This window comes from Fundulus heteroclitus, chromosome 2 (assembly GCF_011125445.2).
Source record: "Fundulus heteroclitus isolate FHET01 chromosome 2, MU-UCD_Fhet_4.1, whole genome shotgun sequence".
Classification (NCBI taxonomy): Eukaryota; Metazoa; Chordata; class Actinopteri; order Cyprinodontiformes; family Fundulidae; genus Fundulus; species Fundulus heteroclitus.
In genome coordinates this window covers 35,837,681-35,851,486 of record NC_046362.1, presented here as the reverse complement: position 1 = coordinate 35,851,486, position 13,806 = coordinate 35,837,681, and the positions used below count along the sequence as shown (strand labels likewise).

The 13,806-nt window shown below is 39.1% G+C and overlaps 1 protein-coding gene across 1 annotated transcript in view; it reads left to right on the top strand.

Moving 5' to 3' along the window:
* Positions 1 to 12,467, top strand: part of hsf4 (heat shock transcription factor 4) — a 29,584-nt gene extending 17,117 nt beyond the window's left edge. Inside the window, exons 7-13 of the mRNA XM_012862914.3 lie at positions 1,431 to 1,530; positions 2,127 to 2,245; positions 2,363 to 2,593; positions 2,667 to 2,784; positions 5,459 to 5,524; positions 8,117 to 8,211; positions 9,475 to 12,467. Of these exons, the coding sequence (XP_012718368.2) occupies positions 1,431 to 1,530; positions 2,127 to 2,245; positions 2,363 to 2,593; positions 2,667 to 2,784; positions 5,459 to 5,524; positions 8,117 to 8,176 (694 nt within the window). The 3' untranslated portion in view covers positions 8,177 to 8,211; positions 9,475 to 12,467. The remainder of the gene's footprint in view (positions 1 to 1,430; positions 1,531 to 2,126; positions 2,246 to 2,362; positions 2,594 to 2,666; positions 2,785 to 5,458; positions 5,525 to 8,116; positions 8,212 to 9,474) is intronic.
* The last annotated feature ends 1,339 nt before the right edge of the window (positions 12,468 to 13,806 follow it).

The window sequence follows — 13,806 nt, the reverse complement described above, 5'->3', positions numbered from 1 at the left end:
AAGCAAACATCCTGTGAGCTGTGTGTTTTCTACCTCAGAGGGGACACACAGTTTAAAGACCAGAAGTACCTCTTATTATCTTCCATAAAAATGCCTGATTAATATAACAACTTATGATATTTTTCCATAACACTGTGCACATGTATTAAAGTCCTAACTTAAGTGGCAAGCATGACATTAAAATTAATTTAGGACCACAGTAGCTGCATTCTGCTTTCTTGTTTTGATCATTTACAGTATTTGTTTTGTTGTTTCATGCCTTCTCTCTTCTTTTTTTGTCATATTTAGATGTTTCAGATCATCAAACAGATTTTGATATAAGACAAAGATAAACAGAGTAAATGTTCCATGTTGTCTCCATTTCCATTTTCAAGTCAGTAATATTTTATTTATATAGCAGCAATTCGCACCACGTCATCTCAAGTCTCTTTGCAAAGTCGATTCAATCAAATCCTCCAGACAGGTTGGATAAAACTTTTGTATCTAAGGAAACCCAGCAGATCACTGACTTGCTGTAATCCCTCCTCCTAAATGAGCGTAGAGCCACAGTGATCAGTCATCTGCATTGTGGCTGACTTTACAGCAATCCCTCATACTGAGCATGCCTGTAGCGAGAGTGGAAAGGAAAACTCCCCTTTGACGGGAAAAAGCCTCCAGCAGAACCAGAACCAGGCTCAGTGTGAACGGGCCAACGGGTCATCTGCCACGAGTGACAGAGAAGACACGCTGGTGGATATTGGCTCTCACTGTGTTCTTCTCACGGTGTTATAACCCTTTAAAGCTGACCGAGGTCAATGACTCTTATAACTCTTATTTTCCCTTAAATTTCTTTAGAGTCGAGCCGAGAGTTGCTTTGTGTAATACTTTTTTAAGTTGTTCAACTTTTCAGGCAGGTTCTATTTATTTAAAATATGCTTCTCACATGTGTTCTCACACAGAAGCAGGTTGGTATTAGGTTCCCTTGATAAATAAAATCATCATATCTGAATTGTGTGTTGCCTCAACTCTATTTGTCTTAAAACTAAGATGTTGCTGATGAGCTGAAAATTTAGAGTTTGAGAAAATAAAGCCAGAAAAGAAAACAAAATCAGACAGGGGTCAAATACTTATTTCATGTCCCTTTTGACATAACAACAACCATACAGGGTGAAAATCCTAAACTTAAGTCATTGCTTGAGCAGAACCAGTCGCTTCGAAATTTACTTTGGGATTAATGATATATATTTTTTAATTGATTTGAGTTTAACTGCCCAAGTGTTGTAGGTTTTTGATTTTCTCATTAAAAATAAACTAACAAACAGAGAAAAACTGAAATATGTTAACATCAACACATGTGGGAACAGATTTAGGTACTCCTCCTTCAGGTGAGATTCCCACTGCCTCTTATTCAAGCTTTTAGGACTTCTGAATGACACTTTTTCCTCCATCAGGCCTCTAATGTTGGATGACGGCTCTCCCAGCCCTCCTCCTTCTAAGTTCAGCCATAACCATCAGATAGAGCCTGTGCATGAACCCTACTACACCCAATCGGTGAGTAAATCAGCAAAATGTTCTAAAACGTAACAAAGAAATATGACCAAAATGTCAATGAGCACTATTAGATTAATTAGAAAATCTCCCTGTAAAGTTATTAATGCTCTGTTGACTTTCTGAGTGGCATATTTGTATAATGACTGAACCACTGAGCTGCTGACCTTACACGTTTGGTACAAATGTTGGTAGAGTAAATATGCAGTGAACATCAGCTACAGCTTCAAGCTACAGCTAGGGGATTCTGACTGGTTATGTATGCAAGGAATGTGTTTTATTTATTGCAATATATAAACAAAGCATGCAAACTTCAACCACCATGCTCTAAATCATGATATCTAATCCTTCAGCTGCAGAGAAAAAGAAATCAGAATTCAATTTAAGTAGTCTGTTAACTGACCACTAGAGGGAGCCAGTGTGCAGGGCAACATAAGTGTGCTGTTTCTGACTGCACAGTTAAATATACCTGATTCCTGAAGAATGAGTATAAAGAGAAACAGTGTGTGCTGTTTATCTCAGCTTTTAATAATAAAAAAAGCTTCACAAACACACATACTACCACGTTTTTGTTGTTGTTGTCTCCTTTCCCTTTTCAGCCATCCAGCAACACTGCCTCCTGTTCTGCTGATGGACTGACAGGAGGACCGATCATATCAGATGTGACTGACATGTCTCAGACCAGCATGACCATTCAGATGCAGTCTGCTGACAGCAGGTGAGCCAGAACACAGATGTAACAGAACCTCCACCCTCTCCCAACTACTTCAGGCTCTCAGACGTTTAAAAGCAGGTTCTAGTTTAGTGTCAGTAAACTCTCCTCCTTCATGCACAGGGAGAAGTGCATGATGCTCATCAAAGAAGAGCCCGTGAGCCCAGGAGTCCGTGCTGGAGCAAAAGGGGGAGGTGTTGGTGGAGGAGAGGGCCTGGCGATGACCTCCACCTGTGAGGTGTGCTCCTCGGAGCCTCCAGTCCTCCCTGTGGCCATGGTGCAGTCTGTCCTGGAGGGGAGGGGCTCAGCAGCTTCAGCGTTAGAGAGGAGGAGCAGGAGACCTGTTCTCGACAGGTACGTGAACTCAGGTGGACCTCCTGACAGACATGGACGTGTTTGTGTTTTGACCATCGCTGTCTGTGTTCAGAGCTGAGCTTCCAGAGTCAGGGGAGAACGTAGAAATGAGCCTGGAGGAGCTGCAGCAGCTGCTGCTCAGGAGCCACCAGCAGAGTGCTGTGGAAGCGACAGCTGGCGGCGTGATGGATGTAAGTAGATGTGCAGCTATGACTTTAGATAACAGAGGTCATATTTTAATTTGCAGAAATGTGGACACATGACCCAGTCGTAAAATACCTTAAAGATACTTGGTTTACTCAAAGGAGCCTTATCATTTTTAACATATAATATGTCTTCTCTGTGTGGTTAGGAAGAAAAGTTACATAACAAACAACAATCTTCAGATAGACTTTCGTAATTCAGCAGGGACAAAAATTACATTAAAGTCTCTTTAATAATGTTAGAAATAACGACTCTTCTGTATTACAAAATAAACCTGTAATAATGATAGCTCACTTCTTGAGTTATACTGGACAAATAAACAAATTATAATATTTTGAGCAAATAAGATTTCTATTCTTTTCGATGCAATAATAAAAGTAAAAAGACTATTATTAACAAACATGTATATTCCAGTTTTTACTCTTTCTTCAATTTATTTTCTTCATCCTCCTTGTCACCCAATTCACATTTTGCTGTGGAACAAATTTTATTTTGCACAGTGTTTTTTATTCTTGTAAATCTTCCGTTGGTGCTTTGTCTGCATAACATACATGTTTTGCACATTTCCTGTTCACCCTACTCAGTTGCACAATCTCCTATTCTTATTTTTGTTTTTGTCATATTTCGTACCCTTGTATGTTTTTCCATGCTTCCATTTGCCTTTCACTTTGCTGCTGAGGCACTTGAATGTCCTCACTAGGACAGTAAAGGATGTGTTTATTCTATTCTGTTACATTCTACTTATCTGCTCCTGATAGCTAAAGAAATAGACATTAACGGCTTTGCAAAAAGTGCTTATGAAATGCCATTGCACAAGCAGAATCCCTTTCAGTGACTCAAAAGAAAGCTAGTTCCTGTCCTTGGTTTACTGGCTCTGCATACAAACTTTTGAAATCTTCAGTAATCTGAGTATCATGTTCTGTGTTTGGCCTTCTTTAAATGTTTGGTCCACCCTAAACCTTTTAAACATGTCTGTGTCCACATGGGCTACAAGATCTATGGCATCTTGGTGCTTTTCACACAGAGCACTCCACAACACATTTGTCACCAGGATGGTGTCGGAGGAATTTCTTTTGCAGTTTGTCTGAAAAGCTACACCTGGGCTTTGTGATATTGCAAACAGCAGCAGTACAGCCCAAAAGGCTGCAGTTCAGAAGGAAGGCTGTTTTATTCCATGCATCGCACCAGTCAGTTTAAGTACATTCCCATGGGTCATTTCTCAAATGACGTCACGTTTGCCCAGAGACAGCCCGGTTTCCCGGCTGGTTGGACAGGAAGAGTGCAAGTTACAATGGCAACGACCAAAATACTAATCATTTTGGAAGATGACTATGTCTCAGGAGCTTCATTTCAACCTGCTTCAATGGAGAAACCCAGCGTAGAACAACTGAAACGTTGGCTGAAATGGAGAGGACTTAAAATGAGCGGAAAGAAAGCAGCATTAGTAGAAAGGTAGGAGAGGCTGTTGTCTCCTCTCTCACAATGGATTAAACCCGAGGAAGAAACCAGCTGAATCTGCATAGAATTACAGCTGATACTGAGAAAAAAATATACGTTTTATTACAGGCCTAAGTTTAATTTATTATAGAGCTCATTGCAGAAAATAGACTTAAAAACAGTCAATCATCCCTTTGTAATCAGACACTCAGATCCTGTCTGACGTCACACACACACAAGATCACTGTGAGAAACAATCTACTTGATCCATGAAAAAAAGCGGAAGACTACCAATAAAACCTTCACAGGCTGCTTCAAATCATCACAAATGCATTTATTTAGCTGGTATTTATACACACTGAGACTTTTACTGCTCATAAAGTAGTTGTTGCGGGGGTGTGGGGTTGAGGGTTGAGCTCTGCTCTCTTGCCTACAATAAATGTTGCCTACCTGCACAGACACACATTTCCTAGACATCATCTGACAGGGAAGATCGCTTATTTGGGATCTAATATAAGAGACTATAAACACAAGTACAGAGAACCACTTCTGCTGTTGCACTACAGACAGTATATGGAAAACACGTAAGACTGACAGTTTGCCCCCTTTTGGTTTCTGAAATTAGAAATAGTGACGCAACAGTTATGAGAAACTTTCTTTTATGATGTGAGGTTATTAGACTTTGCCAGAATCTGTATTTATAAAAGCAATACTTGATTTTTGCTAATTAAAAGCCAAATTAGTTACACACTGTCCCTTTAACTTTTTAATTAAGGCCTCTGGCATTAGAGATGAAACTCTTTCCATCATTTCTCTGAGTTTTTAAATTTGTTTCTAGTTTGGAAAAGGTGTTAGACCCCTTCCCATAGTGATGCTCAGCAATAGTAGCCATTTAAAGGTAATTTGATGTTCTATACTCAGCATAACATTGTGTTACTGCTACAAAGCAGCTAAATGTAAAAAACTGCTTTCATAGAAGTGTCCATATTGACTGTGATACATTAGTTAATGCATTTAATGATTTACTGATTGCATTTAGCATTTTAATTCTTAAGGAATGTTTTTATATTTTTTATTGCTGTTAACTTCATTTATGATTAAACTAAGAACTGGAAGTCGGTGTATTACCTTAACTTGCCATGGTTGTATAATCAGACACATTTGCATGTTAACTTTACATAACTCAGATGTGACTCGCTAACTCTTCTTCATGTGTTTCTTTAGCCTTTCAGTTTAAGCCTGCCTCTGACTGAGTGGAACTTCACAGAGATGGAGTCCAACCTCAAATCTGTAAGTGCAAACGTGTTTTTTTATATTTATATTTTTGGTTATTGGTGCTTGGGGTTCCCCCGGAGGAGCTGGCCCAAGTGGCTGGGGAGAGGGAAGTCTGGGCCTCCCTAAGGCTGATGGATGGATGGAGCTACAGAGAAATCACAAAGCCAAATAAATATATTGGGACTCAACCAAGAAAGAGCTGAAAGGTTAATAATGGCATTTTGTGTCTAGGACAAAAATGCCACAAAACAAAATCAGAATCAGATATACTTTAATAATCCCAGAAGGAAATTACTGAATTAAATTGATCAAAAAGGAAAATAATTTCTCAGGCTCCTAAAGCTAAAGAAAGAATGATTAATGCAGTTTATCCAGAGATAAACAGGCAAGGAAAATGACAAAGAAGTAAAAACAAATGTATTATTTTTGCTCTTTACTCTGACTTTATCTTAACATTGATCCTCTGATGGCAAAATCTTTTTTTGTTGTTGTTGGTTAAAGTAAATCATTTTCAGGAGAACAACAGGTTCTAAAGAGCTGCTAAAAATCTCTGTTGATCTAAAAACCAGAGTACAACAAAATGTCCTGAAAAAAGTTTCACATTTCATTATTATGATAATTTGAATCATGTGTTGTGGTTGAAGGAGCTCTCCTTGACTATCGATGAGACATGCTGAGGATCTGGACTTTGCAAACAGATCTGAAGGAATATCAGAAACTCTTTGAAAAGTTTATATGTACCAACTACTTTCTTGGTAGGGAAGCTAGAGGGATTTATGGGTGGAAAGGGCAGGCACAAACTCTGATTCCACAGTTATATCAATACTGTAATGGATGGAGAGAGGCAGTAAAATCATTGAACTCAATAACTTCTCTGACAAACAATTAATTGTCTCGTAAGCTTTTGTAATAGTGAAAGCCTCAGTTTAGAAGATGATCAGACTGGAAAGTACGATCCTTATAATATCATCCTGCACCATAAAACTTTTAAGAGATAGCTGTATTTCCAGCTTCAGAGAGCCCAACACTAAAAGCCTGAGCTCACCAAGTAATCAATAACGTCTCTGAGGTCCAGTTTTTTTTTTCTCAGCAGCTTGAACTGAACAGAGAGAATGCTGAAGCTCTGAGGTCAAGCAGTCTTTCATCGGAAGGTGAAAAGATTTTTCATGATTAACTATCACAGATGGAGTAAAAGGATTTCTTCTAGTGCTTAGAAAAACGAAATGATTCTTTATGGCAAAGCTGTGGATACATATGTGATTATCCATCCATCGCACAATATACTAGGTATATATAATATACTACGGTCGAAGACCAAATAAAAATTCACTATGGCCTTCTAATTTCTTTTCCAGAAAATCTTCCTAAATCCCAGCAGTTTTAAAGAAATGAGGAGTGACTCAAGACTTTTGCACAGTAATGTAGCTGAACATGTTTTAAGACTAGTCATAGGAAAGGGAAGGATAAGATTTTTCTCTGCCCGATTATTTCCAACAGCCCTTAATCAGCCTGACTGAAACATCAACAGCTCTTGGAAACCTTTGAAAGTTGTTATCATCCGTCTTTCTGAGCCTTTTTCTTCCTGTAAAAAAGCGGATTTTTCTGACTCTCAGTGAAACATCTGATGTGAAAGAAAGCTGATTCATTCTCCATCTCTTTTTGGTTTGTTTGTGGAGATGAGAGTCATTAAATGTCTCTCAGTAATTAGAGCGCCGAAGGTTTCCCCACTTACAGTCAGTCTGCGCGCTCCCTGCGTGCTTCATGTTGGAGTAAATTACCATGCAGGTTATTTATGTTGGCTGACGCTCAGCAGGGTAATGCAAGTGCAAACATCATGCACATACAAAGGCTGGTTGTAGTGTTGAATAACTGCTTTACAGGATGAAGAACACGGAGGACACATTTTTTAAGTTGAATTTAATACACACTGTTGGCTGCTTTTCTTATAAGTATCAGAATCAGAATGAGTTTTATTGCCATGTTGTATTTTGCACGTACCAGGAATTTGCTTTGGTGATAAGGTGCTACACATAGGCAAACATAAAGTTATTGATAAATATAATATGGAATAAACAAAACAAATACACCTTGTATAAGAATAATAGAAGAATAGAGATGAATAGTAACTACACGCAGAGGAAGAACAACATGGCAGATATGTACATGTGTATTATTCTAGGTTTGTGTTGTGCAGACATATTGCAGTGGGGGAGGATATAATGAACATAAACTGGGGAGAGGTGGTCTAGTGGTTAGACAGCAGGGCACATGGATCCTGGAGAGGCTGTAAGGTTCCTGGTTCAAATCCCACAGCCTACCACTATGGGTCTCTGAGCAAGAGCCTTAGGCCCAGCATTAAATGCACAGCACACATTTCATTTGAATGTATATTGCAATGACAATAAAGATGGCGAGGCAGAATGGGGTTGCACTTTTATAATTGTAGAGTAGCATTAAAGTCGGTTTATCTGCAAAAAAGTAGATTTTGGGGTGAGTTACACTTTAAAGAAGCATTTCATATTTTAAATGGCGACTTGTTATGCCTATATTTTTTTGTGTAGAGGGTCTTTGGGTTTATGAAAAAGATCAAATGTGTTTTTTCCACAGTACATCTTCCAGAATCAGGAAGCAGAGGCTTTTCCCGCGACTAGCTGTGAGGACCAGTGACTCTGAGCCACAGACCGTCGCAGTTTAATAGAAAGGTAACAATTCATGACTTGATAATTAAAGCCTGTTGCAGTCTGAGATTTTTTTTTTAGTTGAACTCGTTCACATGTTGTTTCATGATAGCCATTAAGAGCAAAGTATTTCAGTTGATTTTTTTGTGAACAATTAACTTAAAAATAGTCAATATAATGTTTTTAAAAGTTAATTGCAAATAAACACCAGAGAGGTAGTGCATGCATTTGTATTCAGTCTCTTTTGCTCTGATAACCATGAGATCCGGTACAAACCAATTGCCTTAAAAAAACTACCAAATTTCTTAATAGAATCAACATGTGCAATTTATTTTCAGTATAAATGCTGGTGCTCTGTTTCACGCCTCAGAGGTTTGAGAACATCAATGAACAACCGGCATCATTGAGACCAATGAACACAGCAGACCGGTCAGGGAGAAAGCTGTGGGGACGTTTAAAGCAGGGTTAGGTTCTAAAACAGTATCACAAACACTGAACATCTCCCAGACTTCTGTCCAATCCATCATCTGAACATGAAGAGAGGATGGAGCACTGCAGACCTACTAAGACGTTTACCAGACTAGTCAGTTTAGGTATCCGTCCACCTAAACTGACCGGGCAGGGAGAGCATCAATGAAAGAAGCAGCCAGAGGCTCCTGGTATTTCTGGATGTGATTGTGAGATCCACAGGTCAGGTGGGAGCATCTGCCAATAGGACAGCTATGATGGATGCAGCTAAACACAGGACAATTCAGGGGGAAAAAACTGTTAGAAGCTGAAAAGTGTTTTAAATTATACCACATTTTAAAAGATTAGATATGTTTCAGTGACCTTCAGACAAATTTAAGTTACAAAGGACAAGCTGGACAGGTTTAAAAGTGTGTTGTACCCAGGAGAAAGCCAGATTACTGTAAATGTGCACACATTGCTGGATTTCACTATGTCATCTGCATAAAAGTGATGATGATGTAAAGAGTGTGAATAAATACAATAAATGTAAGTGTTCCTGGGATAGGACCCTGGGGAACACCCTTGTCTACCATCATATAGCTAGAAGTAAAACCTTCTGTTTGTATGCACTGATACCTGCCAGCATTTATCAAGACAGTAGTAGGGACATATAATCACAATATAAGTAATTGTATTGTACGTTTTCATCTTTATTGGGTAATGATTGTGCTTTTGAATCAGATTTGATGTAATTACCCGGGTTTAGCTTCAGCCTGAAGCTAATTCTTCTGAGGTAAAAAGAGACAATCTGACATCTCGTCTTGTTTCTCTTCTCAGGCCACAGAAGCTGCTGTTCCACTCATTACTCGACTCCACGGGAGTTTGAACTCAAGGCCCTGCCAGGCTGTTTCCTACACGCTGTTTTATTTCCATTCTGTGCACAGAAGGACATCTGAAAGAAAGGGGACAATGGGATTTTCTAACTACTCCCTGCTTTGCTGGCTGCCATGGATTTGATGTCCACATTTGCAGTTAAGGAAACAAAATAGTGTTGTTATGACATAATTCGACTCATTTAAAGCCAGATGGATGCTGACTGCACATTCTTGGCTTCTGCACTTTAGTCTTTGTGTGAGTTCTAGCTTGTAGATGTGATTTTTTTTCCCTTCCTATAAATAATCTATTGCAGAAATGTAAAACTGTCTTCTATTATTTAACATGACAAGGTAATCATGGGGGTTAATGTAGCATATTTCACAAGCCAGTTTCCTTGGTCTGTGTAAAGGCTCCTCATCGCTCACAGTAACTGCTGCAGTAGACCAGAAGTGTGTTTGCCTAGGTGTTTCCACACCAGACAGGATATACGTAGGCCACCCTGTAAGCTCTGCGTCTTTCAGAAACCTCCAAAGGAAGGCATGCCGGAGGAATCATGAGCAGATGCCAAAATATCCTCAACAGACTACCTTTGTTGCGGAGAAGCAGCAGCTCTACACCCTATCGCTAAGGCTCAGCCAGGCCAACCTCTGGAAGAAGCTAATTTTGTCCGCTTTGATCCAGGATCTTGTTCTTTCAGTCATAATCCATATCTTGTGATCATATGAGGTCATAACGAAGACGGCGGTAAATCGAGAGCTTTTGTCTCATCGCCCACTTAACTTCAGACGAGGCCCCAATAGCTACTGTATGTCCATCTCCCACTGCACACTACCATCGCTTAAACTAAACTAGCAATGGGTGGAAGGACTGAAGTGTCTCGCACTGTGGAGTTCTACCTACCTGGTCAATATGTCCTGATTTAACATAGAGCCATTTTTTGTTTTTCCTGTTTTAACTTGTGAAACAATGAAAAAAAGACATAAAAAAACCAGTTTCACATTTTGCCCAGTCTACATTCTGTTAGGAGTTTTGACATTTTAGGCCTCTTATTTTCTGTTTTTAGAAGGCATACACTTTGTAGTCGCTGCAGCTGTTTATGGATACAAACTGAGCTGAGATGCTGATGAGAGCGCACATGAAACGTGACCAGATAATTCCAGGTGGTTTTACACCGAGAGACCATACAGACCATACATTTTTAAATTGTTGGTTTAGTTTACATTGCTGCATGTATGATGAGATTGTTCCCTATAGTTTAATCTGTAATACACCCTTGCATACCTGATTGAAAAACATTTATTACAGTTTCTTTTTTTCCTTTTTTGTGTAAAATTGGTTCGTGCTCAGCATTGGTTGCAGGCAACAATTATTTGTAATAATGTAATTAGGAGAAAGTAGCTGCAGATAAGTTGAATTGTGCAATATTGTACAGAAGCGTGCACAGATGACCATTGGAATGTAGGACATGAACATGTAGATGTGGGTTGTAGCATTAAGCAGAGTACGACGAGATGCACCGCTAAGGGAGAAAGTTTGCCTGTGAGTCTAAAAGTGCTGCTATTCGTGCTGAGCTGGACAGTGGCTTTAAACAACCGTTCCGTTACGGTGAAGAGACATCAGCAGTAGAGAGCCTGCAGCTGGTGGCCGAGCTGCAGGCTCTCTACTGGGTGTGCTTTGCAGTGGCAGTGCCATAACCTTTTCACCCCAAACAATTTGTGCAGAATATCAGCAGGTTTTGTTGAATGTAACTGTAAAACTTTCTGCAAGCACAGCTTCAAAGAAGGCACATACTAGTTGGAGCTTCCAGCCTGCACTGCTGCTGTTGCTTTTCTTTACGGGCGAGTGGATGCCTAGTCGCTAGCGCAGTGCGCTTGTGTTCTGAGAAAGCTGCAAGAATCTGCTTGGATTCCTGCAGACTGCCACTATGGGTCCTTGACCAAGACCCTTAGCCCCCAGACTGCTCCCAGTGCTGTAAAGCTGCCCACTGCTCCCTGACCTAAGGGATGGGTTAAATGTGGGAGACAAATTTCATTGGAATGTACAATTGCAATGACAAGGAAAGATTTATTTATTTATTTCCACTGTTGCACAAAAAATATATTTTTAATGAGGCTTAAATGCCTGTAAAACATGTTGGTGCAATTCCAGCTGCAACTTGTTTTAAGGGAAATGAAAAGCGCAATAAACTCAAAAGAAACAGCTTACGGAGACAAAAACTGAGCTGATATTTTGCCTATACGCCTTAATATTTTGAACTTAAAAAAACAAACAAAAAAAAAACATTAAAATGTGAATTGCAGGGTAACTTTTCTGTGGTTCTGCCTCCTTCTCTGTGAGTGTTTTGGAGTAACTGAAAGAAAAAGTGACCTGTGGTGTAAAATACATGAAATTGCACTAAAAAATTGCAGTTGTACTTAGCAGTTGTTTTTGTTCCTCATCATATGAGTGTAAATGGCTTTTTCAAGGGGTGATGAATTGCATATTCAGTTGCTGTTGTGTTCCTAATTTATTCTGTTTTAAATTTGAATCATTTGCACTGGCAGAGAATGGATGTGCGTTCAAATGGCATTTATGCTTGTCGGGATTGCAGACAGATAAGGAAGTATTTTTGTTCAGGGACTGAAAAGACAGCTGCTGTTAACAAAGCCTGGCATCCCAAAAGCACCTCTGCACTGTGAGCCTCCATGAATAAATCTACATACAAATTTCACAGCACTTGCTGCGTTTGCAAAAGATAATAGAAAGCAAGCGTGCACTGTCAGTAAAAGACGGGGATGATCTCAGTACTCAGACGCTTTTGAGAGTGGGCCACAACTTGTTCAAAAAATATACGAAACATTTAAGGGGATTTTTTTCTTCAAGACTAAAGTGTATTGTCACAAATACTGAGCATGTATTCCACCTATGTATGAACTACTTTAGTGGGCAACATAAATAAAAGTTATAAAAAAAAACAATATGCTTGTTTACTGGTTTGTAATTGTACTTGGATATTTGCCGTTTGTAAAAAAAAAAAAATGTGGTACTGAACATAAACATGTCTACAGCAACCTTCAAAAGCTTTATCATATCTATTTAGGAAATTATTACATTGTCCAACTGTATCAAAATTGCATGGTTTTAACATATTTTAGACTAAAGTCATTTTGGGGGTTATATATCTCAATAGTAATATCAATTTTCATGTTCAAAGTCAGAATCCAAGATGAAAAGAATCCTATAATAGAAAATGATGAAGTATGAGGACTAGAGTATTTTTGGCTTGCCGATAAATAGTCCACTATTTGTAATTTGTCTTGTCAGCTTGGGGCTGGTTTTTAAACGGGAATCGCTTTCAGCAGCACAGCACAAAAATGTCTGTCTGCCTGTCTGTGTGTATTTTGAAAATTTTGTGAAAAGCATGAGGACCGGCAGAGATGTTAAATGTCTTCACCACTAGATCAGCAGAATCCCAGTAGGAAAATGAAGCAACTGCTACAAGCAGCTTTCTTCAGTCAACTACTGCACAGGTTGCATGACAGTCAATAGCCTGACAGGTGAAATAAATGAGAATGAAAAAATCTTAATTTGGCAGTATAAAATTTACAGAATCAACCTGAAATATTAGCAGTAAATATCACAGAATTTCCAGTGGCGGTGTCGGTATTGGCCGACCTTTAATGAGGGCAGCTGTGGATGCAGCCAGACGTTAAAAGTCAAGAGCAAAGTCCAGCCATCAGTGCTTCGAACAATCACCAAACAAGATAATAGACTTCAAATTTCAGAAAGTCGAGGTTTAAATGACAATTTATCCAGTCACAATGTAGTTCACCGTGGAGGGAAACGATTCCAACAATTTGATTAAATACATAACGTCTTGCTGCATTCAGGTGTGACTTTATTTCTGCATTGTTTCAGAACAGTATCATTATTGTGATGCCAGGGCTTCCTTTTCATGGAACCGTTGTCTCACCACAACCCTTTATATTAGTGAGCCGTGCAGCAGTTGTTTAAAACAATGGAACATACTGAACGTATCCCTTTCATAAAACAATAAGTCTGGTCTTTAGCTGAATTGCATTTATGTAAGTAGATATAGCTAGTTTCCTTACAGGAACACATGATATAATGGTGGCTTAAAAATCCACTTTAGGGTTATGCTGCACATGCAGTGATTGGGAGGAGATTTTTAATACTGATATAGAATCAGAGTTCACCTGCAGTTGAACACTCTTCTCTCTTCAACAGCTAACTGTCATGAGAAAAATCATGCAGAAGGAAAGCCTAGTAAGGAAGGTTACTGATTTGCATTTA